Raw genomic sequence first — 24572 nt, forward strand, 5'->3', positions numbered from 1 at the left:
AATATGGTCCTATCCATTTTAACTTACTTGGAAATAATTTCAATCGGGAAGTAAAAGGTAGAACTGTATCCCCAACTTTGAAATTAATATTATATATATATATATATATATATATATTGTATTTTCTCAAATTAAGGATCTAGTGATTTCGGTTGAATGCCCGGACTTCTAGTTCTGTGCACGAACAAAAACTATGCACATGAACCGAAACTTTCAAAACTATACTAAAAGTAGACAATTCTTTCCTGGCGGATAAGATAATTTCATCATACTTTCTGATATATCTGTCTAAGAAGATTTTGCATGGTGATTTCTTAGAGAGATAGATGTAGGTGTTTAAGGAAGTGATATGATAAAAAGAGAAATTATTTGGGTTTAGTGTAGGAATTAAATAATTTTCTTAACAAAGAGATATGATGTTTTGGTGAAGGGTTAATTTATAGAAAAGAGTTAAAGGTGTTTGGGAAGAGGTAAATTTTTTCTGGAAAAATCATTTGTCACGTCTGACATGCTGTTTCAAAAAAAAATTCTTTCCCTTCTGATGTATCTGCATGCTCAATTTCTTTTCTGTAGACTCATTCTGTAAATTTCATTGATAATCAAATCTCCAATTTATCTTCTTTGAGAAACTTGGATTTTTTTTCTGTTTATCTGCAAACATCAAATGCAAACGTTAAATAACAACGAGGATTTAGTCCTAGTGACCATCCTCAATAAAAAAAACTATAAAATAAATAAATACATATATTATAAACCAAGATTCGGAATAAAACACGAAAAATATAAATTTCTATTTAAAAATTTGGCGATCCTCGGCAACGACGCCAAAAACTTATTGAGCGATTTCCGCAAGTGCACGGTTTCGCTTGCAGTAATAAAAGATATCGAACCCACATGGAACGCTTTTTAACGAAAACTTATTTTAATTCAGTTTGATTCACGACTTTAGGTTTAACTTTAGAAAATCGTTTAATTATTTGTATTGGTTGGGTTTAGATAGAAAATAATATGTTGAGACTTAGAATGCAATTCTGTCTTGAGATTTAATTACAAGACAGAAACTTTTGTGTTTAGAATAAGAAGTGTACAAAACTTATTCGCATTAAGCAAAGAAAGCAACTATAACTTTGGTAAGATTATAAACATGTAACAATTCATTAATTTACGCAATTAATGGGCTTTGAACCGCAGACGATCTTCCTACGATCGGGCAAGATCGCTACCTTAATCAAATTGGTGTTTTATGTCTGATAAGCCGAGTTACCGATCATATCATCCATAAATCTTAATTCATTTAAGTGTTCAACAAATTTTCCTTGTAATTATATGGAATATCTACGTTTTAATGAAAACACCAGAACCTTACTTCGAAAATCATTTTGTCAGAATAACATCAAAGTAACAACATAAGAATATATTGAATAAAATAAATGTATTATTATTGAATTGTGAATCTTCACAAGTTAACAGAGAAAAACATGGATAGCATTTTAACTAATTTGAGTTCCGGGTTATCAATCCTTTCCTAAAACTTCGTAGGTTTATCAGACCCTGGGGCGCTTCAGCCCCTAGGTGCCACCTGTCCCCATCTCAATGGTGTAGAACAACATGCAAGTTAGAAGTAGTAAAGACGCCAACACACGCAGAAGACGAAAAGCCCTAAAGGACTTAATTGACACTTTGGGGGGGGGACTTCTGATAACAGCTAGATATTATCCTTGGGGCAAATCCATAAGAATCCATAAATAGAAGGATCAATTGGTACAAAGTGTTGGGGTTTAGTGTCCTATAGACAATTGTTCTAGGATACAAACTTAATGTAAATGAATTGTTCTTTATATCATTTGTTTAATGAGCTATATGTTTTATAACTATATAAAGGCAATCCTTTTAAGCACTAAATAAAGTCTAATAAAAGGAAATCCGTAAGTTTATTTAAAGTGATTATAAAGTGTTCATACAAGCATGAAGTGAGACAAAACTTTATAGTAAACTGATAAACTTAAAACCACCCCAAGTCAAGTGATATGTTTGGGATTGACATATCACTGTTGAGACTTGTATGTAACAATGTCTTCTGTCCGACAGAAAGCTGATCTCACAAGCTTCATATATACAGATATCTGGACAGTTACATAGATCCGATGAAACGTTGTTCATTAGGATTGGGGATCCGATTTGAGATAACAGGATGGGTAGATTCATCCTTGTCACCTGTTCATCTCATTGGTATTAATATGTATAACTAATCCTCAGACTCAAATGAATATTAATTGGTATTCTGGATTATGGAATGTGATGCTTTGACTCTGGTGTAACACGATCCTTAACAGAAATGACTCTAGGGTGTGAACAGTAGACGTTGGGTATCACAGGAAGTAATTGCGGAGTCGTTATATATTGGATTGAGCATTTATCACTCCCGATAAATGGGAGATACATCCATGGATCGCTTGTGGAAGACTCGACTCTAAATCCTTGCAAGGTGATAGCTTAAGAGTAAGAAATACAGATTTCACTTAACCTATCTTTTTGAGTTGACTCGGCCTGTACAAGTAAAACGAACGTCTCGCTATATGTGACTTGACATCATCCATAGTCATAAGATTCAGTTCAAGGATGTAGTTGATAAAGGATCAAATTATACTGTAACTAATACGGAAAGGTTAACGACAGAATCAACCTGTCTTCTTATAGCTCTGGGGGAATGATTACGGACTTGCTAATCACATACTCTATACATCATTCCGTTATGCAAAGATTAAATATAATTCTTTGAAAATTAATTTAATAACGTTGCATACGGCTAGAAGCAATAAGAACCTAATGGATCACACATAAGACTTGGAACCTAAAAGAGAGATAGATGTTAATTAATTGATAGAAGCCCAATTGAGCCCAATAAGGCCCATGGACATAAGGGGGTCGAAATTCATGTAGTGATATACATGAATAATTAATTTGATTTTATTAATCCTAATTAGATTAGGAATATGAATTAAATTAATTAAGAGATAATTAAGTTAGGAGTTTTAATTAGATTAATATACTCCTATTATTATCCAATAAGGTTATTATTATTATCCTTAATATATTAGATATATAGTGAGATAATAATTAGGAATTCTATTCCGAATGGAATTCCTATTCAGTAACCTAATTCTATCTAACTAGGGATTAGATACAAGAGATTATAAATACCCATTCCCTTGAGATTTTCGAAATCCAAGCAAGCCATACCCTACTTGTGATTTTCGAAATTCACCTAGTCCAAGAGAGAGAAAATTCGACACCCCTAGTTCGAGGACGAGATTTCTCTACGGCTTCATTTGATCAATTGATTTTCATCTATTTCTTTTATCCTTGATCTTGTGTTGATTAATTAGAGGCAATCTACTTTGGTTGCTATTCAATGGTTGATTCTAAATTAATCTTCCTGTGTTTTATTTCGTGTTTGGGAACTCGAAGAAGAAAAACAAACAAAAGGGAGAAATTCGTTTTACTACTCCTACATCAGGTCAGTTCACAATTTCACGGATTCCCGGAGATTGAACCATCGGATCGTCGCGATTTTTGGACAGGAGCTTCTAGAAATATTCTTCCACGTTTCCACTGAAGGGATTGTCGTTCGGAGGTCTGGAAGGTCTGTTTCGGATAGGGGCAGATTGGTAGACAGTTTCTATCTCTTTTGAAGTTGTGGGCACTTCGTTTGCAACGGTAGATAGAACTTCTAAAAGGCATTTCTTCTTATCCTTCTTTATATGAAATAACGGTTAACGGATCTTGTGGTTAAATGGAAATAGGTTAAAAAATTTTATATTTCCGCTGCTATATCTTAGCCTAATTTCCAACACAAAGCACCATCGCAGAACAATATCCACCAAGTCAAGGCAGTGGCGTATGTTAGAAGCCATACACCATAAAAGACTTTGCCATATGGATATGCCTCGTAAAGGTCATACACCATAAAGGACCTACGTCTGCCAGGCCAAGACAGACACGCCTTTCAAGAAAGATTCACCCTTGGTGTCATTGAGCCGTTTTCCAGGAAACTGCTACAATCAATAGCATTAAATGGTTCCTTAAAGGATCTAATGGTCAGGCATAAAGAATGTATCATTAATACATTAAAGGGGCATTAAATGAATGACTGTCCATTTACCACTTCGATGGTTATGGAATCTAATATAAATACCCCCACTCTGAGGTATTCAAGGTACACATTCTGATTCCCAACTTCGTGCTTATATTTTATTCTCAAAATCATTAATGACTTAAGCATTAGAGTGTCCCCGATTGAACCCAACGGCACCTCACAAGGAAGAGCTCTGATTGAAGATTTTCCATAAGTTATCATAAACATTTTAGAATATACAACATAAGGTTATCATGCAAGATGGATTATCATATCATTCCTACTTGTGAATAAACATTTTAGAACATACAACATTACACTTTAGAATATTTAGAACATATAGTACATGATTTTAGAACATACAGTACATGAGTTTAGAACATGCAGTTTATAATTTTAGACCATACAATACATGAGTTTAGAACATACAGTGCATGAGTTTAGAACATATAGTATATGTTTTTAGAACACACAATACATTATTTTAGAACATAAAGCATAACATTTTCTAATCCGCCATGCATCCAACACTAATAATCAAACTTTTTGTAGGCAATTGAACTTTTCCTTCTCTATCCCCCTCCCCCCCCCCCCCCCCCCCCCCCCCCCCCCCCATCTTGAACCTTGGATGTATCCTGAACCTTAGCCATTGGATTCTGCTTGAAGTCGGCTTGATTACATAAACTGTATTGAAAAGCGACAATGTTCCTATTTCTCCTTCTTGTAGTAGTAGATTTCCTAGAGCAGGAATTGCATATGCAATAGGTTGTTCATCAGTCAAAACTAGATCTTCAAAGAAGTAATGATAACAATTCATAACAAGGGACATAAAATCTAGAGCATACGCTAATAGACTTTAGAACATAAATAATAGTTATTTATAACATGAATTTGATTTTTTGACCTGAAGTACAAATAACAATTTAGAACAATTGGCATAAAATATAAGACATATTATAGAATGTTTCAGAATATACAGTATATCATTTTAGAATATAAGGCGTATCATGTTATAACCATTTGTTCTAAACGTTTTAGAATATTGTTACTTAACAATTTAGAACATAGTATAGAACATTTTAGAACATGCGGTATACCATTTTAGAAAATAAGATTTATCATGTCATAATATTTTTTATAAACATCTTAGAACATAGAAGATGACATTTTAGAACATACTATAGAATATTTCAGAACATATAGTATAGCATTTTAGAACATATATAATTTTCATTCAGAACATGAATTATATTTTTGAATTGAACATACATAATAGTTTTCAATAACACTTTAGAACATAAAACTTATAATGTGATAATATTTGTTCTAAACATCTTAGAATATAACACCCAACTACTTAAATTGAATCTCTCATATATAAGACGCTCCCTTACCCGCAGCCTAGGGTTTTGCCGATTTTACCTCCGACGTAAGGTTGCAGCCCGTTTCTTGCACTGATAATCCATCCCCTGACCCTGCGATTTTCTCCTCACCACAAACAGTAATCACCCAACGCCTCTACAACATAAACCCCAAATTATCGCAGCAAAACACCCGACCCTGAACCATCGTTCTCCCGTAAGTTTTTCCACTCGGAACCACCGTCTCCCGCAAATTCATCCGACCACTATGGAAGGAATCGAAACAAGCTACCTTCAATTATCTCTCATCGATGAAGATACGGCCCCTATTGTCATCCCGGATGATGTTCCGCTCCCAGATTATGATTTGAGATGGAGCTGCATAGGCAGGTTTGTTACAGACAAACCAGTCAATTTTGAAGGTATGAAGATCACTATGTCAAGGCTATGGAAACCGGCCGGAGGTATGTCGGTTGTTGAAATTGAAGGAGGCCGTTTGCTATTCCAATTCAACCACGTCTTCGACGTGAATGGCGTATTGAATGGAGGACCATGGTCTTTTGAGAACAAGCTGTTGATAATCAAAAGAGTCAATGCAAAAGAGGACCTCCGCCAACTGGAACTAAATACGGTAGCGTTCTAGGTCCAACTTCATGGATTACCGACTGGATATCGAACTGAAAAGATTGCTGTGGCCTGCGGAAGCTTCATAGGGCCAGTTATCCGAACCGACCCTCGGGATTATACTGAAACCTTCCATGGATATCTCAGAGTCCAAGTTCAGCTAGATGCCAGAGCCACTCTCAAGCGCAGAACCAAACTGGGCAAGTCAACCAACGATTGGATATGGATCAACTTTCAGTACGAACGCCTCCCACACTTTTGTTTCTTTTGTGGAATGCTGGGACACAACGCTCGGGACTGTGCACCATTTAGAGCCCTGAATGATCCAGAAATGCCAACAGTATATGGCCCTTTTCTTCGAGCTGCTCCTAGACGTTTCGCACAGAATATCTCTCCATGGTTACATAACTCCCCTGCATTGTTATCACAAAACAGAGCTGAGGCGGCTAGCACGGAATCAATGAAAACACTAAAACAGACTCAATTGAATCTTTAGAAACAGGTAGAAAAAGAGGAGGAAGTCCATATAATAGGAGAAACCAAACGCAGAAGGTGCGAAGAAAAGGCTACTGACGAAACTAGTATGGAAGAAGGTCTTATTGAAAAAGAGATATCGGCAGACTCTAAGATAGGAGTCAGCCGGAAGCTATGAAAACATTTAGTTGGAACTGTCGAGGAGTGGGTAACCTCGAGACAGTCCGTGAGCTCCGGGAGCTCATCTTCACCCACAAACCTTCCATTATTTTTTTGATGGAAACAATGATTACAAAGGATGCTATGATTCGAGTTAAAGAGAGTTTGGGCTTCGAAAGGTTGTTTGCAACTGACAGTATCAGAGGAGGCGGTGGCTTGGCTCTTCTCTGGAAAGCAGATGTTGACATCCAGTTACTGAAATATGGTTCCAATTTTATTGATGTTTCAGTCTCTTATGAGAGTGGGCCTAGGTGGAGGCTTATTGGCTACTATGGATTCCCAGAGCATAACAGACGAAGTGCGTCCTGGCAATGCATGAAAGATTTGTATCGGATATCAGACCTCCCTTGGGTTCTAATAGGAGACTTCAACGATATGTTATTTTCCAGCGAGAAACGAGGAGGTCGAGGGCAACCACATGCTCTATTGGCGGGTTTTGCGGATACTCTCTCTTTCTGTGAATTAGCCGAGGTACACTGGCATGGCTACCCATACACTTGGGCTCGCTACAGACAGGGTCAGAATTTAATCGAGGAAAAGCTGGATAGGGGACTTGCGTCACGGGAATGGCAGGAACTCTTTCCCTCAGGTACTATTCAGAATATTGTTACAACACAATCAGATCACTCCCTTCTTCTACTGTCAACAAGTACCACACAACTTAACTCCATGGTGCAGTTTAGATACGAAAATGCCTGGGGAACTGAGGTAAAATGCAAAAAACTAATACAATATCATTGGGATAATTCAACATCATCCACATTCCCAGAAAGAATGGAGCAGTGCAGAAGTAAGTTGAGATGCTGGGGTGCTGAACACAAACAGGAATTCCGAGGAAAGTCACGGAAACTTCAGTCACAGTTGGAACTGAACAGGGGACCAGGTAACACAACAGAATTTCAACGGATTAGCAAAGAATTGGATGCAGTTCGACTAGCTCAGGAAACATATTGGAAACAACGGGCAAAAACCAAAAGGCTGCAGGCGGGGGACAATAATTCTAGATTCTTTCATTCCACGGTTCAAGCAAGACGAAAAAAGAATGATTTCAGCGGACTGACATCAGCTACAGGACAGTTACTGACATGGTCAAATGGGCTAGCAGAGGCAATACAGGGACACTTTGTAGAATTATTTTCCTCAAGTGGAGTAGATGGGCTAGAAATTACCGAACAGATTAAGAGTAGGCTGTCAGAAACACAGAAACAACACATGTCCCGCGATTTTGTGCCGGAGGAGATCAGAGTGGCTATATTCTCTATGCACCCGGATAAGGCACCGGGCCCGGACGGCTTGAACCCGGGTTTCTTCCAACAACATTGGCAGACCATTGGAACTGCGGTTTCAGAATATTATGCTTCATGTTTAAATTCAGGTCAGATCCCGGATCAGCTTAATCTTACAAACATTGTCCTCATCCCGAAGGTAAATCCCCCTGCTTCTCTGACTGATCTGAGACCGATTGCTCTCTGTAATGTGTTAATGAAAGCAATGACAAAAGCAATAGCCAACAGGCTAAAAGTGGTTCTCAACACAGTGGTATCTGATGCTCAGAGTGCGTTTGTACCAAAAAGATCAATAACCGACAATATAATGATAGCCTATGAAGCGGGACACGCATTGCGACTCGGCAAAGGAGGAAAAAGAGGCTTGGCTGCACTAAAAGTAGATATGTCAAAAGCCTATGACCGTATCGAATGGGAGTTTCTGAGGTCAGTACTGTTTCGTATGGAATTTCCAAGCAGGATTATGGAGCTGATTTTGGCATGTGTGACTACGGTCGAGTATCAAATCACTAACAGGAATGCAACCTTCCCTTCTTTTAAACCGTATAGAGGTCTCCGTCAGGGGGACCCGTTGTCACCGTACCTATTTATCTTATGCACAGAAGTCCTCTCTGCCATTCTGAAACAAGCGGAGGAACAAGGTAAAATTCACGGGTGCTATATATGCAGGGGAGCTCCTCCTATATCTCATCTTCTGTTTGCAGATGACAGCTATTTCTTCTTCTGAGCTACTATGGAGGAGGGAATCGCAATTCAACAGCTCTTCAGAACATATGAGCGAGCTTCGGGACAGAAAATAAACTTAGAAAAATCTAAGATCATGTTCAGCTCGAAAATACCCCCAGATCGAATGTTAAGCCTGGCCCAATTTCTACAGGTACAGATGGTTGACAGCCAGGACAAATATCTGGGCCTCCCTTCAGCGGTAGGAAGCAGCCGTATCTCCACATTCTCCTACATTGTGGATCGCCTTCGCAAAAAATTAAGAGGATGGCAAGGAAAACGAGTCTCTCAAGGCGGCAAAGAAGTACTTATTAAAGCAGTAGCACAGTCCTTACCATCTTATGCAATGCAGGTATTTTCTCTTCCAAAAACTGTCTGTGAGAAAATTGAAATCTTATTGAATGGATACTGGTGGGGGAGAGGTGTAAAATGGAAAGCCTGGAAGTATCTCTGCACAAGGAAGAAGTGGGGAGGGTTGAACTTCAGACGTTTTTAGGAGTTTAACATGGCTTTCCTAGGGAAGCAGGCTTGGAAATTCATTACAAAACCGGAGGCTTTGGTCTCACGAATCTTTAAAGCCCGCTACTTCCCTGATTCAGATTTCAGGAATGCGAGAAAAGGAAACAACCCGAGTGCTATATGGTCCAGCCTATACAAGTGTCGTGAGCTTCTCACAAACGGGACTCGAAACAGAATCGGAAATGGAAGGAAAACAAGAATATGGAAAGATCAGTGGCTAGACTCGGTTTCAGGGCTTCCAGATCGCGTGGTTGTTCCGGACGAGGATTGGACGGTTGATAAATTGATTTTGGGGGGTCGCTGGAATGAGGTACTTCTCTCTGAATTATTCTCTCAAGATGATTGTCAAAGAATTATGCAAATCCCTATTTCCGTATGTCAGAACGAAGACAGGCTATGTTGGTGGTGGGAAAGAAGAGGCATTTACAGTGTAAAGACGGCTTATTATAACTTGGTTTCGCTACACCCGAGACCATCCCCGGAGATTTGTGACGCTCCCTGGAATAGGCTTTGGCATTTACCTTGCCCACCAAAAATTAAAAACTTCCTTTGGCGATCAGCCTGGAATATTCTACCAACTAACCTCAATCTACGGACTCGACATATTACAGAAAATGCAGCTTGCCCTCTTTGCCGTCAGGCGGAGGAGTCTATCTCCCATATCTTCCTTTCTTGCCCTGTTACTCGAGAGACCTGGTCACATCCGGATTTTATTAGGCTCCGCCCACATCCAGCAGTGATGAATTTTGACTCCTGGTGGAAATCAGAAATGCTAAACTCAGCACCCGAGTCGACGGCGTCTAGGGTTATGCTGATGTGGTTCATCTGGCACAGCCGAAACCAGTTTGTATGGGAAGGAAAGCCATTCATACCGTCAAGCATCGCTGAACGGGCAAAAGCTTTCATAGCTTCATGGAGGAATGCACGCAACTATATCAGCAAAATAGCGCAGACAAATGCTGCTGTCCGTACCTGGCGACCACCAGAATCCGGAATTAAAGTTAACTTCGACGCTGCTGTGCGCGGATCTGATGGTAGGTTTGGTCTAGTTATCAACGCGTTACAACATGATGTGGAGGAAGATTACTCGATTTTGGGAATTATTTTGGCGGATTGCCGCTCTATTGCTAATAGCATTCCACTCTGTAACTTTCTCTTTACTAGAAGGGAGGCAAATAGTGTAGCTGATGCGTCTGCAAAATTAGGCCTTCTATCTTCATCTGTGACTGTAACCAACATTATTCCCTCTGTTTTTGTAAGCCTTTTGGCTATTGATTAAATTTATTCAATTATTCTTTCATTCAAAAAAAAAAACATCTTAGAATATATGTTGCTACTATACTTTAGAATCTAAATAACAGATAATTACTTGATTCAATATTTGACGATGCAGAATCTTGCTCGCTGTCATACGGAAGCAGATATTGCGATTCCATACGGTTTAGGGCAGATTATTAATCTGAATTATCTACAGAGATTATCTTGCTCTATCTTGACTGTCCTAACGTTCGTCTTTGAACAGAAATAGAACGGAGAAGGAGATCGGAAATATGAGTTATAATCGATCGAAAAAATAAAGAAGGAGATCGGAGCAACGGAGAAAGATTCGATGGAAACAAAATAAATAAAAAGAGAGAAACATTTGTTGGAATAGAAAGCTATTTATATGTAATGAGAATAGCTATATTTATAATTATGTCATTAATTAGTGTTCTCACATCAATATGTGTTTTCATTAGGGATGGCAACGGGTAGGGTACCCGCGGGTAGTGTCAATCCCAAACCCTTACCCGTTTATTTTTTAATTACCCGTACCCGTCCCATTACCCTAACGGGTATATTTTTGCATCCCATACCCTTCCCATTTAATTCGCGGGTACCCACGAGTACCCTTACCCGTTAAAAATCAATAAATAAATAAAATAAAAAATATTACAAATTTAACAAAGTATAAATTTAATAAATCATTTATCTAAATATTGAACAAATTGAACTTTAATCAATAAGAATAAGAAGCTTAGTGGTATCACTCAATGGTTGAAAAACAAAAGGTTAGGGTTTAAAATATCAAATATTACATCTAAAAAACAATAATTTTTTTTAATATATAAAAGAATTATGACGGGTAATGGGTACCGGGTACCCTGAGGGTATTCCCATACCCGTCCCATTACCCTAACGGGTAATTATTTTGATCTCATACCCTTTTATATAAGATACGGGTAGTCCCATTAGGGTCGGGTAGTACTGGGTACCCGCGGGTACACTACCCGTTGCCATCCCTAGTTTTCATGGATCCATCCCCTATTATTATATTTATGATTTATTTATTTGTACATGTAAATGGATAATTTCATCTAATACAGATATCCATGGGTAAATTAGGTAGGATGTAAACCCATGAATGGGAAATATGGATATTTAAGTGTGACATATAAGCAAGTCTTCTCAATGTGATAAATTTCAACAAAAAGCCGGGCCGATGGTTAAGGGTTTTTGTCGTTTACGTGACTTCTTTCTCATAACTAGCAATCGTCGACCAACAACGTACGAGTCGCCCCCCTTAAAAGAACCATTTTTCTGTGCTCTCCACGTGGCATTTTCTCATTCGCCTTTATTCACTCCCACCCTCTTTTCTTCTTTTTACTTTTATTTTTCCTTTTTTTTTGGGGTCTATCTCTCCTCCACTTTTAAACCCTCGTCGGAACAGATACCCCGAATATCTTCATCGGAACCCCTCCCACGTCTTATCCCTCTCAGGAAGGCAAACGTTCAGCCTGAGTTTTCCTTATCAAATATTTTTCCGGTTTCGAGTATTGTTTCTGAGCTTTCAACTTCTGTAACAGCCTTAAACGACGACGTTGTTTGTGACTTCCGCTGACTCTTTTAGCTTCTAATGTAAGTTGTGGCTTTTGCTTCATCCCTTCTTTACCGACTTCACGCAAGAGGAAGCTTTAAACAGAAGCGAAATTCCTACAAGTCCACGGGAAATTAGAGAAGAAACAACCAATTTCTTTTCAATTGGTCGAGAAATTTGCAGCGGAAGGAACGGTCTCTTTGTTTCTATCAGATGTGCGGAGTGAAAGGGAAATGGTATTTGATTATTAGTTGACCTTGTAGAATTTGAATAATGATTTTGATTGTAGAAATATAGAGATTCAAATCAAGTAACAAGAATAGAGCGACTGAAAAGAAATGAGGAATTCCGGTATAATTTAAGGCTGCCGAGTTTGCAACATGAGTTGCGGAAGCAGCAGCGGCGAGAAGAACAAAGGACGAGGAGAAGACGCAGAGCACGAGCAGCAGCCTGTTTTGCGGGGTTCCGTTGAGGTCGAGGCGTCGACAATCCGTCAAAATGGTTGTATTACGAAGCAGCAATTGTCAATCGATGAAGCTCTGCTTGTTGACCCTAAGCTATTGTTTATCGGCTCTAAAATTGGCGAGGGAGCGCATGGAAAGGTTTATGAAGGAAGGTCAGTGTCCTTTATACATATATCAAATTAAAATGCGTGTGTTTAGGTCTATACAGTATGTAATCGCAATTTAATCCAGAGCAATCGGCTTTTGCGTTCGATTGACTTCCGCTTGTACTGTGTATTTTCCATTTTCTTCAATTTTTAGTGTAAGCTATGCATGTTGGTTGAGAGGATGAGATTATAGTCTTTGAAGGAAATTTTAGCTGTGGCTTGGATTCTGTAGAAGGTCATCATTATTTAATTTCCTTAATAAAAAATTGTGACTACAATGGAGCTTCTATTTCATAATATGGGAGGAGAGAGACATCTAGTCCATTTCTATTTCTATTTATTCCGTTATTCATATCATGTGATATAGAATATGTATTTTGAGTGACTTTTTCTATCTGTGGATTTTGTTTAAGTTTGTATAAGCAATTACTAGATCCTGTTCCATTGAATAAAATGTGTATTTTTTCGGTGGTGTGTGTAAGAGCAGTCTTTCTGGAAGCTGGTTGTACTTAGTTATGTAGGCATAGTAAAATATTTTTCCAGGTATCGTGATCGAATTGTTGCAGTCAAAGTTCTTCATCGGGGGAGCAATGCAGAAGAAAGAGCTGCACTGGAGAATCGCTTTGCCCGTGAAGTTAACATGATGTCTCGTGTAAAACATGAGAACCTTGTCAAGGTGAGAGTAGAAATAAACTCTCTTGTACATTTGGTTCCATTTATGCAGCTGTCTTCTTGTTGATTGCCTATCTTCATCTAGATTTTTCTTGCGTTTTATTCCTGATCATTCATTATTCTTGTTATATATCCTACTTATTTCCATTTACTTAGGATGCTATTTGTGTTGGCTTTTCAGTTTATTGGAGCTTGTAAAGATCCATTGATGGTGATAGTAACTGAGCTATTACCTGGAATGTCACTCCGTAAGTATTTGGTTGGCATCCGACCAAAACAATTAGACCTTCGTCTGGCTTTAAATTTTTCCCTTGACATAGCTCGTGCTTTGGACTGCCTGCATGCTAATGGGATTATACACAGAGATCTCAAACCAGGTAAATTTACAAATTGCGGAAGAAATTTCTGTCCTTTATGTTTCATCATAATAGAACCCAAATTCCTAGTTTCTGTTTATAGTAGAGATGATCAAGATAGGGCCTATTGGCAGAAATTGTCGGACAAGTTTGGAAATTGTGGGGGCTAGTTAGGTTTTTGATCCTCTTTCTCTGCCAATCAGAGACAACACAATGCTTTAATATTGTCCACCCCATCTTCTCTCTTATCCAAAAGAGAGCTTATTTCCACCTGTAATTGTTGGTGACAAAGCCAACCTCATGCAATTATTGTCCTATTTCTCTATCTGCTATATCCCTAGTCCACCAGATCATTGATAATGTGTAAATTCAGTTTCTTTCTATGTAGTTCGAATGTTTGGTCTTTGCTGCCCAAGTTAAGGACTAAATTTGGGTAATATTAATGTAAATGTGTGTTCTTTAGAAGGAAACTGGATCCTGGTTGCCATAAGATATGTTGTATAGTTAACATTCAAGTTTCAATAGTTTCACCAGTAATATGTAAGACTTTGTCCATTAATGCAGATAATTTGCTGCTTACTGCGAATCAGAAGTCTGTTAAGCTTGCAGATTTTGGTCTTGCTAGAGAAGAAACTGTAACTGAAATGATGACCGCAGAAACGGGGACTTATCGCTGGATGGCTCCTGAGGTTTTTGCTTTATCATAGACAACTTGGTTATTTTGAGTTTATATGACCTGCTGTTGGGATCTGGTCTGGTAGTGCTCTAGAAATCTCAATTATTTCCACTAGGCAAAAGTTAGCCATTTTGTACATTCAGTGATTTCCCAGGTGGATAAACTTAATTTATGTTTTTATAATAATATATGACATGTTTTCTCTTTTGTAATCTCTGTGATCTAATTTAATTTGGCAGTAAACGTTGTTGTCGTGTGACCAAGAGGTCATGGGTTCGAGTCTTAGGAGCGGCCTCTTGCCAAATAAATTGGCAGGGGAAGGCTTGCCCCCAGTACACCCTTGTGGTGGGACCCCTCCCCGGACCCTCGCTCAGCGGGGACGCGTAGTGCGACCGGGCCGCCCTTTTAGTATTCGTTGTCATTAATATATTGCTTGTCTTGTCAGGTACATGATCTATTACTGCACAAATTTCATTCTTGACTTGAACTCTGGTATTGCTTTGCAGTTGTATAGCACTGTAACATTGCGGCAGGGAGAGAAGAAGCATTACAACAACAGGGTTGATGTGTACAGCTTTGGAATTGTCTTATGGGAGTTGCTTACAAATCGCATGCCATTTGAAGGCATGTCCAATTTGCAGGCTGCATATGCAGCTGCTTTCAAGGTGAATGAAATTGCCAGTTTGTAGTTACATGTATTTAAATTTTTATTTTCCTTTTATCTTGCTGTTGAAGGTTGCATTTGTGGATAATTAAGCTGTGCAGTTTCTAACTTGTCAAACTGTTGTCATTGAGAATGCAGCAAGAGAGGCCCAATCTTCCAGAGGACATATCCCCCGATCTGGCTTTTATCATTCAGTCATGTTGGGTTGAAGACCCTAATCTACGTCCGAGTTTCAGCCAGATCATCCGCATGCTTAATGCATACCTTTTCACTCTATCTCCACCATCTTCAACAGCTGTACCAGAATCTGAAACCCATGAGACAGCAGCATCAAGTAACGGCACGATGACTGAGTTTTCCGCCCGTGCAAGAGGAAAGTTTGCTTTCCTTCGCCAACTGTTCAGCGCGAAACGGACTAGGAACTCTCAATGAGTGGGTATAGTTTACAACTCTCTTCTTTTTTGTTGCAGCTCAAAGAAATAGGCTACACAATGTTGATGATTTGACTTAATTTAACAGATGATGACAGTTAGTGAAGGAAGAAAATGTATGAAAAATGATGTTAATGAGAGTTGTTTAGTAAATAAAAAAAAAAGATGAGAAGAGGACTGACTCTTCACATGGTCTGTTGACCTCGTTGTACATGGATTAAGAAATCATTATGTCCATATCATATGGTTTTACTTTACCTTGACATGGAACTTGCAATTTTTTTTATTTCAGAATTATGAGTTGATTGACAGTTATCTCTGCTCTATGTGGTCGTGTTTAGAATGTAGTTACTTCGAGGTATGTATGAAATCTATTTGAGCTGAAAGAAATGCAGATTTCTTTGCTTCAGCCACACAAATTGTTACTGAATACTCTCGTTTTCATAATATTTGTCTTAAGGCACAGAATTAATAAATGTAATTAATGTTAATTAAATGATTTTGTTGCTTTTGTATTAATTGCATTCATTAATTAATTTTTATCTATTTCTAATGTAAAAAGGCAACTTAAATAGGATATGTTTGCTAAAATATCAATTAATGTAAATGGATTGAATCAAAACGTTAAACATTATCAAACAAAAAAAATTCTCTAGAAAGACAAATATTATGAAATATAGAAAGTATTAATTAATATTGGCTTTAGTAGCACATATCTCATATCGTTCAAGTTAAAAATCTCACAAGATGTGTACCCGTAAATAGCCACCTAAGAAGTAGGGTTTTTACGCAAGTAAATTCAAAATGAAAAATATTCACAAAAGTAGACTAATAAAAATAAAGTACAAAAATAAACTCTATGGTTTAGGCCATTTTTGTTAAGTACCTTGTGGTTGATTCTGTTAGTAAATACAGTCAACTGACGATGTTAAAAAAAAAAAAGTAAAATGACAGTTCAAGTCAAATGGCAAAGAGTTTTTTTGTCCTTATATTGATATATTTTATAAATTAACCTTTTATTATCTAATTATCATCAACAAACCCTAAAACAAGAACCAAAATTCAAACACACCATCTTCTCCTCTCACATCTCTCACATCTACAATAATAATTGAGAAAGTAACTGGAGTTTTTGTTTGGTAACTGAGAAAGTTAGGGAGATAGGGGCAAAATTTGATTATTTGGATTTGAGTTTGAGTTTAGGAGAACAAAATAATTAGACTCAAGGTTAATCTCATGCCTGTTCCTTTTAATTTTGTCCAGAATGATCATCAGACATCTTTCAATGATCTATTTTTCGGTATTTGTTTTAATTAGATCTTCTGAATTTGTGTTATTAATGTGAGAATTGGGGATTTTTTGATTTAAAGAGTGAGAGTTTTTTATTTGATTCGTTTTGTGCAGATAAGAATTGTGATTCGAGGTCGTCGGGGTTTGGTTGAGGGATTGATATGAATCTGATGTGAGGATGATCAAGCGAGTTTCTTCTCCGAACAGTACGGTTTCTAGCATTAGTGCCGGTGGGAAGAAAATTGATAGAGAAAAAAGAGAGATGTGAGAGTAGGAGAAGATGTTGTGTTTGAATTTTGATTCTTCTTTTGAAGTTTTGTTGGTGATAATTAGATAATAAGGAGTTAATTTATAAAATAAATAAATACAAGGACCAAAATAACTCATTGCCTATTGATTTGGACTGTATTTGACTTTTTTTTAACACCGTTCGTCAGTTTGAACTGTGTTTGTTAAAGGAATCAAGCATAAAGCACATGTTTATCAACTTTTAAACCACATAGTTTATGTTTGAAAATGATCTAAAAAACAAAGTTTATTTTTGTATTTTTTCCTAAAAATAAATGTCAAAATTTTTCAAAATTATCAAATGATAACGTCATTATAAAATATCCTTTTGGAAGATCTGGATGGCATTTGGAAAGATACGGTTGTAGGCAACTTTTGAATCCCTACAAGACAATCAGAGATCTCGACAGAAGACTCTCTAACGCTCAAGTTAGTTCTAATATAAGGAGAAAGCAATAACAATGGTGTACTTCAAGAATAGAGTGAGGAGAATATTATGTGTATTGTATATACTTTTTCGAAGGAGACAGATCCTTTATATATGAGTGTGGATTCTTACAATGAATAAGAATAAACTAACTCTTATATATATATATAGAGAGAGACAAAACCTTAAAGAGATAGGGCTCCCTAAAAATATAGGAAACAATTACGCCTATCAAAGACTCGTAATTAGGATAGGATCAAAGAAAAACATAATCAGGAATAATTGCGTCTAGAAAGACGAATTTGTATATCCGACCTATGTGATGAGGATCTGGTTAGTTATTGTCTAAGCCGAATCTTTACTTTTGATCAAAGTGACTATAATAAAATTTCATTAAGTGCTAAAGCTATAAATATGCTTCACTGTTCACTTGATTCTAGAGGTGTCAAAATGGATCATAACTCATTTAACGACTCGTTTAACTCGTAATTAAATGAATTAGGGTTGACCCATTTATGTGTTGAGTCATAAACGAGTCGACCCACCTAACTCATATAATAAATGGGTTGGGTCATGAGTTAATTGGGTTGACTCAATTAACTCATTTAATAATTTGTGAAAAAATAATAAATTACGAAAAAACGGAAAATCGAGAAAAATGGAAAAAAACTAAAAAATAAAAAGCTGAAAATTACTTAAAAACTTAATGTATTTAAGGGTTAATTTTTAAAAAATGAAAAGAGTGAATAACAAGAAAAAGTGACAAAATACAAAAAATAAAAAACGTGAGAAAAACACAAAAATGTGAAAAAACGAAAAACGAAAAAAAACATGAAACCTCGAAAACGCGAAAAAACACAAAAACATGATAAACACGAAAAATAAAAAAACGTGAATAACACGAAAAATACAAAACATGAACCATCCCTTATGTCATTGGTTACATCTTTGTTCACATTTAACGTATCATTTTTTTAATGTTGTTTCCGTTTTTACTTTTTTTTTTTTATCTAGATTTTAATTATATTTAGTTAATCGGGTTAAATGAATTAAATATATTGATTTTTAATTTTCATTGTATTTAAATCAAAAGTTGCTTAGATTTAATTAATTGGGTTAAATGAGTCAATTCATATAACTTGTTTAATAAATGAGTTGTGTCATATCCACCCATTTATTAAATGGGTCATCCAACTCATTTATTAAATGAATCGAGTTGTATCAATTCATATATTAAATGAATTGAGTCAATTCATTTATCCATTTTGACAAGCCTACTTGATTCTAATGAGTATAATCGTATTTTAGGTTGTGATTAAATTAATGAAATATGAGACAAGCTTGAAACAAGCTATGAAGGAACTCAAAAAGTAAAGGATATCAAGATCAACATCCTAGTGGGAGAGTTTGAGCTATTCAAAATGGAGCAAAATGAATCCATATCTGATATGAATAGTAGATTCACCACAATTGTTAACAAACTGAAGAATTTAGAAAGATTATACAAAGATGAACAACTTATCAAGAATTGATGAAAACAATGCCAGTAGTATGAGATTCAATGCTCACAGCAATTGATGAAGCTAAGGACCTCACAACAATGCCAAGTATGCCGATTATAAATCGGAGCCTCTAGTTTTCCCTTTCCTTTTGCTGGCTCGGAGTATTTTGTCTGAATTGGTCTTGAAGTCCTCTACTCTTTACTTGAGCTTCTACTTGAGTCTGCAAGTTTAAAACAGAAACAAAATTACAAAAAGAAAAATATAAAAAGTAGTCAAGATGAGTAATTACCATTTGGTGGAACAACCCGATTGAACAAGTTACTCCATCATGAATCGAAGCTTCGCTGGTTCGGTTCAACAAACACAATGCCTTGAGCCCTTTCTAATGCAGCCTTCACTTCCTTAAGAGCAGCAAAAATAACCTCCTCACTTGCTCTGAATCGATTACTAGAGGAAGGAAACGGAAGAGGACCGAGAATAGCTTGATATAAGCCAGATTGCCAAGACCATAAGCTTGGAGCATACAAAACCAAACCAACAGCAGGGGCTCAGGAAATCCTATTCTTTGAGGTTCCGTTCCATGGTACAACTTCCAAGTTACGCAAGTTTTTTGCACCATTGGCGCTCCTCGACAGATTTGGTAGAGAAGAAAGTACATGCACACCGAGGCAAGAAAGATTCATCCTTACTTGAGAATAAAAAGAATTTGTTTAAAAATGTAGGAACCATCGTCCTAAAGAATCTCAAAACTCCCTTCAAATCCATACATGAGGATCGATAGCACATATCAATCCCGACGTACCCCGATTCAGCCCCCTGAGTCTCAGTGGGTAAGTTAGGAAAGTAGGCGAATAACAAAAGTTGCAACAACCACAAACCTCCTTTGGGTTTTGGAAAATGGCTTGTCCTTCACTGTAATCGCCAACCGATGGTAAGCGTTGGCTAATAGCATTGTGACCAATTCTAACATCTTCCTCGACAACGCTTTGGCAATTACCAAAATCTCAGCCGTCAGAGAGCACCCCATCAGTTCAAATACATACTGGCTCCAGAGAATCCACACAAAAAAATAACATGGTCTTCATTAGTAAACTCATGTTTCTTCAAGAGCTTGGAAAAATAAATTGAAATAAAAATAAAAATAGAAAAAGAAATAAAAGAAAAGAAAACACAAAATGAGAAATAAAATGGCTACATTTAAGGGCAACTCGACTAGCCATGTTTGACTAATTTTTGAGATATAAGACGACAAAATTTTGGATCTCTGACAAGGAATTTTGAAAGTACAAAAACTATCCATAAGCATCAAACGACTTGCAAAGAAGGAGTTATGAATTTTTGAAAATTGTTGTAGAAACACAAAACTGTAAAAAAAAAAATTAGAATAACTCATATTTTCATGACAGATTTTCGGCCATCTTCTTCCCCACCAAATCCATGTTTTTGCTTATAATATGCAATTAGAGTTAGCGGAGTTGAGGTATGTTGATTTCCTTCATCTCCAAGCTTGAAAACTCTCTCTCTCTCTCTATATATATATATATATATATATATATATAGAGCTCTATTTCACCGACACAAACAATCAAGCAACCAACAAAAACCTACCAAATTAAATCAAAACCAAATCAACAATTAAACCCAGCTTTCAACTTTGATTTCAAGCCTTCGATCTCAATTTCCCACTTCATTAGCTTCAACTATTAATTTCCAATTTCAGCTCCAAAAGCTTCAAAACTCCATTCTTATCAATTTTTGAAATCCCGCCTCCAGCCTTTAAATTTTGTTTTTGAACATTCATTTTTCATCGTCCAATTCCTAATATCGATTTCCAGTCTTTAATTGAGTTGTTCTAGATTATTTCCTACAATTTTCTATTTGCCCAAAACCATTTTTTCCCAACTTCAAAGCTTTGTTTTTTACTGCCAAAATCAAACCTGCATTTCCAACCAACAATTTTCAAATTCGAGCATTCAATCCTCATTGTCTAGCCCCTAAATAAATACACTTCCTAATCTGATTTCGATTCAATTCCATGTATATTGCAATTTGTCGTTATCATCTTCCTGTTTAACTTTAAGCTTAAATTGATAAACCGAAACACTCAAAACCTCTGTTTTCTGTTTATAGACTATTTTCAATCATTATTTTCAAGCTCCTCATCAATTCAAATCGATCGTTTCTACTCAGAATCATGATTTCAATTGTTTCCAATTTGTTTTTCAAATTAATTTTTGTCGCAAAACAACTCCGACCAGGCTACTCCCAAAAAGTATTCCGGCCATGTCGACTCCCGTTTCAAGCAAATATCATCTCAAAATCTCCATTGATATATAATCTTTGGATTTCAAACCTCGTTTTGATCAAAATGATCCTTTACAGCTTGTGTTTTAGCTTGATTCCAACCCCTAAAACTCAATCTCTGTTCAATATTGGTTTGGGTGGAAATGGTAATTTGCTAACTAGCAAATTTTAATCACACTCGTAAAATATTACTTCTCATTTTAGTACATTCATTACCATTGACACTCGTTGGATTATTTCTAAAGTTGTTCATCAGCGACTTGCGGCATCCGATTTATACCTATTCAATAACTAGTTTGCCATTTTAGTCTGTATTTATTTACAGTTTAATTTAGGCCTAATACTCCTTCAGCTCCCTTAACTTGTCTAAATTAGTCATTTTACCCCCTCAACTTATCGAATGTTCTATTTACCCCTTTAACTCCATAAAAGTGGTATTTCTCACCCCCTCAACTTGTCCATTTATCCCCCAACTCATAGAATATCCTATTTACCCCCTTAACTTCATAAAAATGGTATTTCTCACCCCCTCAATTTGTCCATTTACCCCCTCCCCAACTCATAAAATGTCATATTTACCTCCTTAACTCCATAAAAGTGGTATTTCTCACCCCTTACAATCCGTCATCGAGACCTAAATTGATACATTTTTTAAACATTAAACCTATATTGGTGCTATTTTGTACGTGGAACCTAAATTGATACGTTCCCAAAATCATAGGCCTATTTTGGTACCTTTTCCCTACAGATAATGTCTTTAGCTTGTTTATATTAACGTTCTTGTTTTTTTATCAAAAAAAAAAATGTTCTTGTTATTTCTATCTTTTATTCATTCTTTCTCTTTTCAACTTTTTTTTTTGCTAGTTAAATTTTGATTATCTAATTATTGTAATACAATATTATTATAATAAACATATAAAAGATCGATATAATTATCAAATTAAAACAAAATAAAAAGTTGATATTAAAAATATATATTTTCAAACTCATTTGAATAAGTGTTATTGATTTTGCACTATAAAGGGGTAAGAAATACCACTTTTATGAAGTTAAGGAGGTAAATATGATCATAAGGAGTGAGAAATACCACTTTTATGGAGTTAAGGTGGTAAATAGGACATTCGATGAGTTGATGAGGGGTAAAATGACTAATTTGGACAAGTTAAGGGGGTGGGAAATACCATTTTTATGGAGTTAAGGAGGTAAATAGGACATTCGATGAGTTGGAGGGGTAAAATGACCAATTTGAACAAGTTAAGGGGGTTGGAGGAGCATTAGACCTTTAATTTATTATGATTTCTTGCAATTTACATTTTGCACATTTAACTTAAGTTCTTTAAGAATTGAATTATTCAGTATGTAAATTCGTGTTTATTTCATGTAATCTGTAATCAAGAATTTTATAAACAAATCAATAAAAAAAGAAGGGCTAATTACTAATCTAGCCTGATAGGGAATGAAATAAGGAAATGAGCTTAAGAAAATGAGCCCATACCCATTATTTTATGTATCCGGTCAGCACACCCAAGTACGAAGGGTTTTTTTTGGAAATAACTATAGGGATAAGACTTCGGACTACAAATTACACGCTCAAGTCACTTATTGCTGAAATATAGCTTCCGGACCAATCAGAAGATGACAAGTGTAACCAAGCACAAACTTAGATGTTTATAAATAGCGCAGAAATCAACAAGACAAGTACACAATTCTATATACAACATTATTCAAGTTCATTTAAATATTCTTTCTTCATTTTACATACACATTATTCAAGTAGGCAGTTGGTTAGTTGAATGTTTTCTCGTTGAACCCGTTATTTCTGATTTCATCCATTTTGTCGCATCGATAGTTGCTCCTGTGGCATCTACGACAAAATTTATGGCATCTACGACAAAATTTGTTGCATTTGCGATAAAATTGCTCATGTCGCAAATGCGACATCGCTATGCGGCAACTGTTCTCGCAGATGAGAAAAATTTCGTCACAAGTGCAACAAAAATGGAGGAAATTGAAACGATAACTGCAGATGAAGAAAGATGCTGCAAGACCGACGAGAAAAGCAGGCGCATAAGCTAAAAGCATACCGTTTCTACTAGAAAACTTCACCTGTTTTGTGTTTCATTTCCAAAATTTAGAATACTTCAATAAATGTTTTCCTCTAATCTAACGAACCCGAACTCATCACACATATTCCTGAGAACACCAAATTCAAAGGACATTCATACAAATATTTTATCTCTTCTTTTGGTTTTGGTTGTGGCTTTCTTTGACTTTTTTCTATCTTGGTTTGGGATGGCGAAGAAGACGTTTGAGAGTTTGAGGAATAAGGTGAATAGAAATAAGGGTATTTTGTCCAAAATGGATGAAAGTGTCTAATTTGGTAAGATAAAAGGGAAATTTATCAAATATGTTATGAACCCCATTCAAATGGACAAGATTACTAATTAACCCTAAAAAGAATTTCTTGGTGTTCATTTTCATTTCCATAGAAATTTTATTGAGCTAGTTGAGCTTTTATAAGTGAAGCTAGAAACCTAAGAGGGATTTTTATTTTATTTTCAGTCCTTGAATCCTTCATTTAATCACTGCAGTTTTAGAATTCAAGTTTTAGACGCATTAACTTATTTATTTTCTAAAAGCTTTACTTACATTTTGAGAATTAACTTCCATAGCATGTCCGTATCCAAATCAACACGTGTTTAAGGTTGAAAATTAGCATAAAACTAAAATATCGCTAACATTTACCAAAATAAATAACACACTAGAATCAGAAAAAGTCCATTAATGATTATTACAACTTAATTTGGTAAGTAACAACAAATTTCGCCCCATTATACTCTCATTAGAGGAGGCAAAAACAAACGGATTGAAGCCCAACAAGTGAAGCGCCTACCACCCCTCTCCTTCATCGTATACATTTTGAAGGCTGACTAATAGTAGTTGACTATGACCAGTTTCTGCTTCCAGTCTACCACAACATTCATCATACTAGGCGACCGAAGCTGAGCTTGAACAGCTTGTTCTCTCCACTCTTGATTCTTTCTTCGCTATTGCTTATGCTCTAAGTCCTGTTTATTTGCTGAAAATATTGGGTAAAAAAACATTTGTTGGAAAATAAATATTGTTCGGTGTTTGGCTAAAATGCCAGAAAATA

The 24572-nt window shown here is 36.3% G+C and overlaps 1 protein-coding gene across 3 annotated transcripts; it reads left to right on the forward strand.

Annotated features, from left to right (window-relative positions):
* Nucleotides 1-11918: 11918 nt before the first annotated feature.
* On the forward strand, nt 11919-15870 carry LOC136205820 (serine/threonine-protein kinase STY13). Of its 3 annotated transcripts, none has more exons than XM_065996617.1 (6): nt 11919-12814; nt 13330-13484; nt 13662-13857; nt 14401-14525; nt 15019-15177; nt 15315-15870. In XM_065996617.1, exons 1-6 carry the CDS (start codon nt 12697-12699, stop codon nt 15606-15608), a joined length of 1047 nt encoding a protein of 348 aa, XP_065852689.1. In that variant the 5' UTR covers nt 11919-12696; the 3' UTR covers nt 15609-15870. The 3 variants fall into 3 exon arrangements, with proteins under 3 accessions (XP_065852689.1, XP_065852690.1, XP_065852688.1); XM_065996618.1 differs by having other exon boundaries at nt 13336-13484; XM_065996616.1 differs by having other exon boundaries at nt 11924-12814; nt 13352-13484.
* Nucleotides 15871-24572: the final 8702 nt, after the last annotated feature.

This window comes from Euphorbia lathyris, chromosome 9, assembly GCF_963576675.1.
Source record: "Euphorbia lathyris chromosome 9, ddEupLath1.1, whole genome shotgun sequence".
NCBI classification, from domain to species: Eukaryota; Viridiplantae; Streptophyta; class Magnoliopsida; order Malpighiales; family Euphorbiaceae; genus Euphorbia; species Euphorbia lathyris.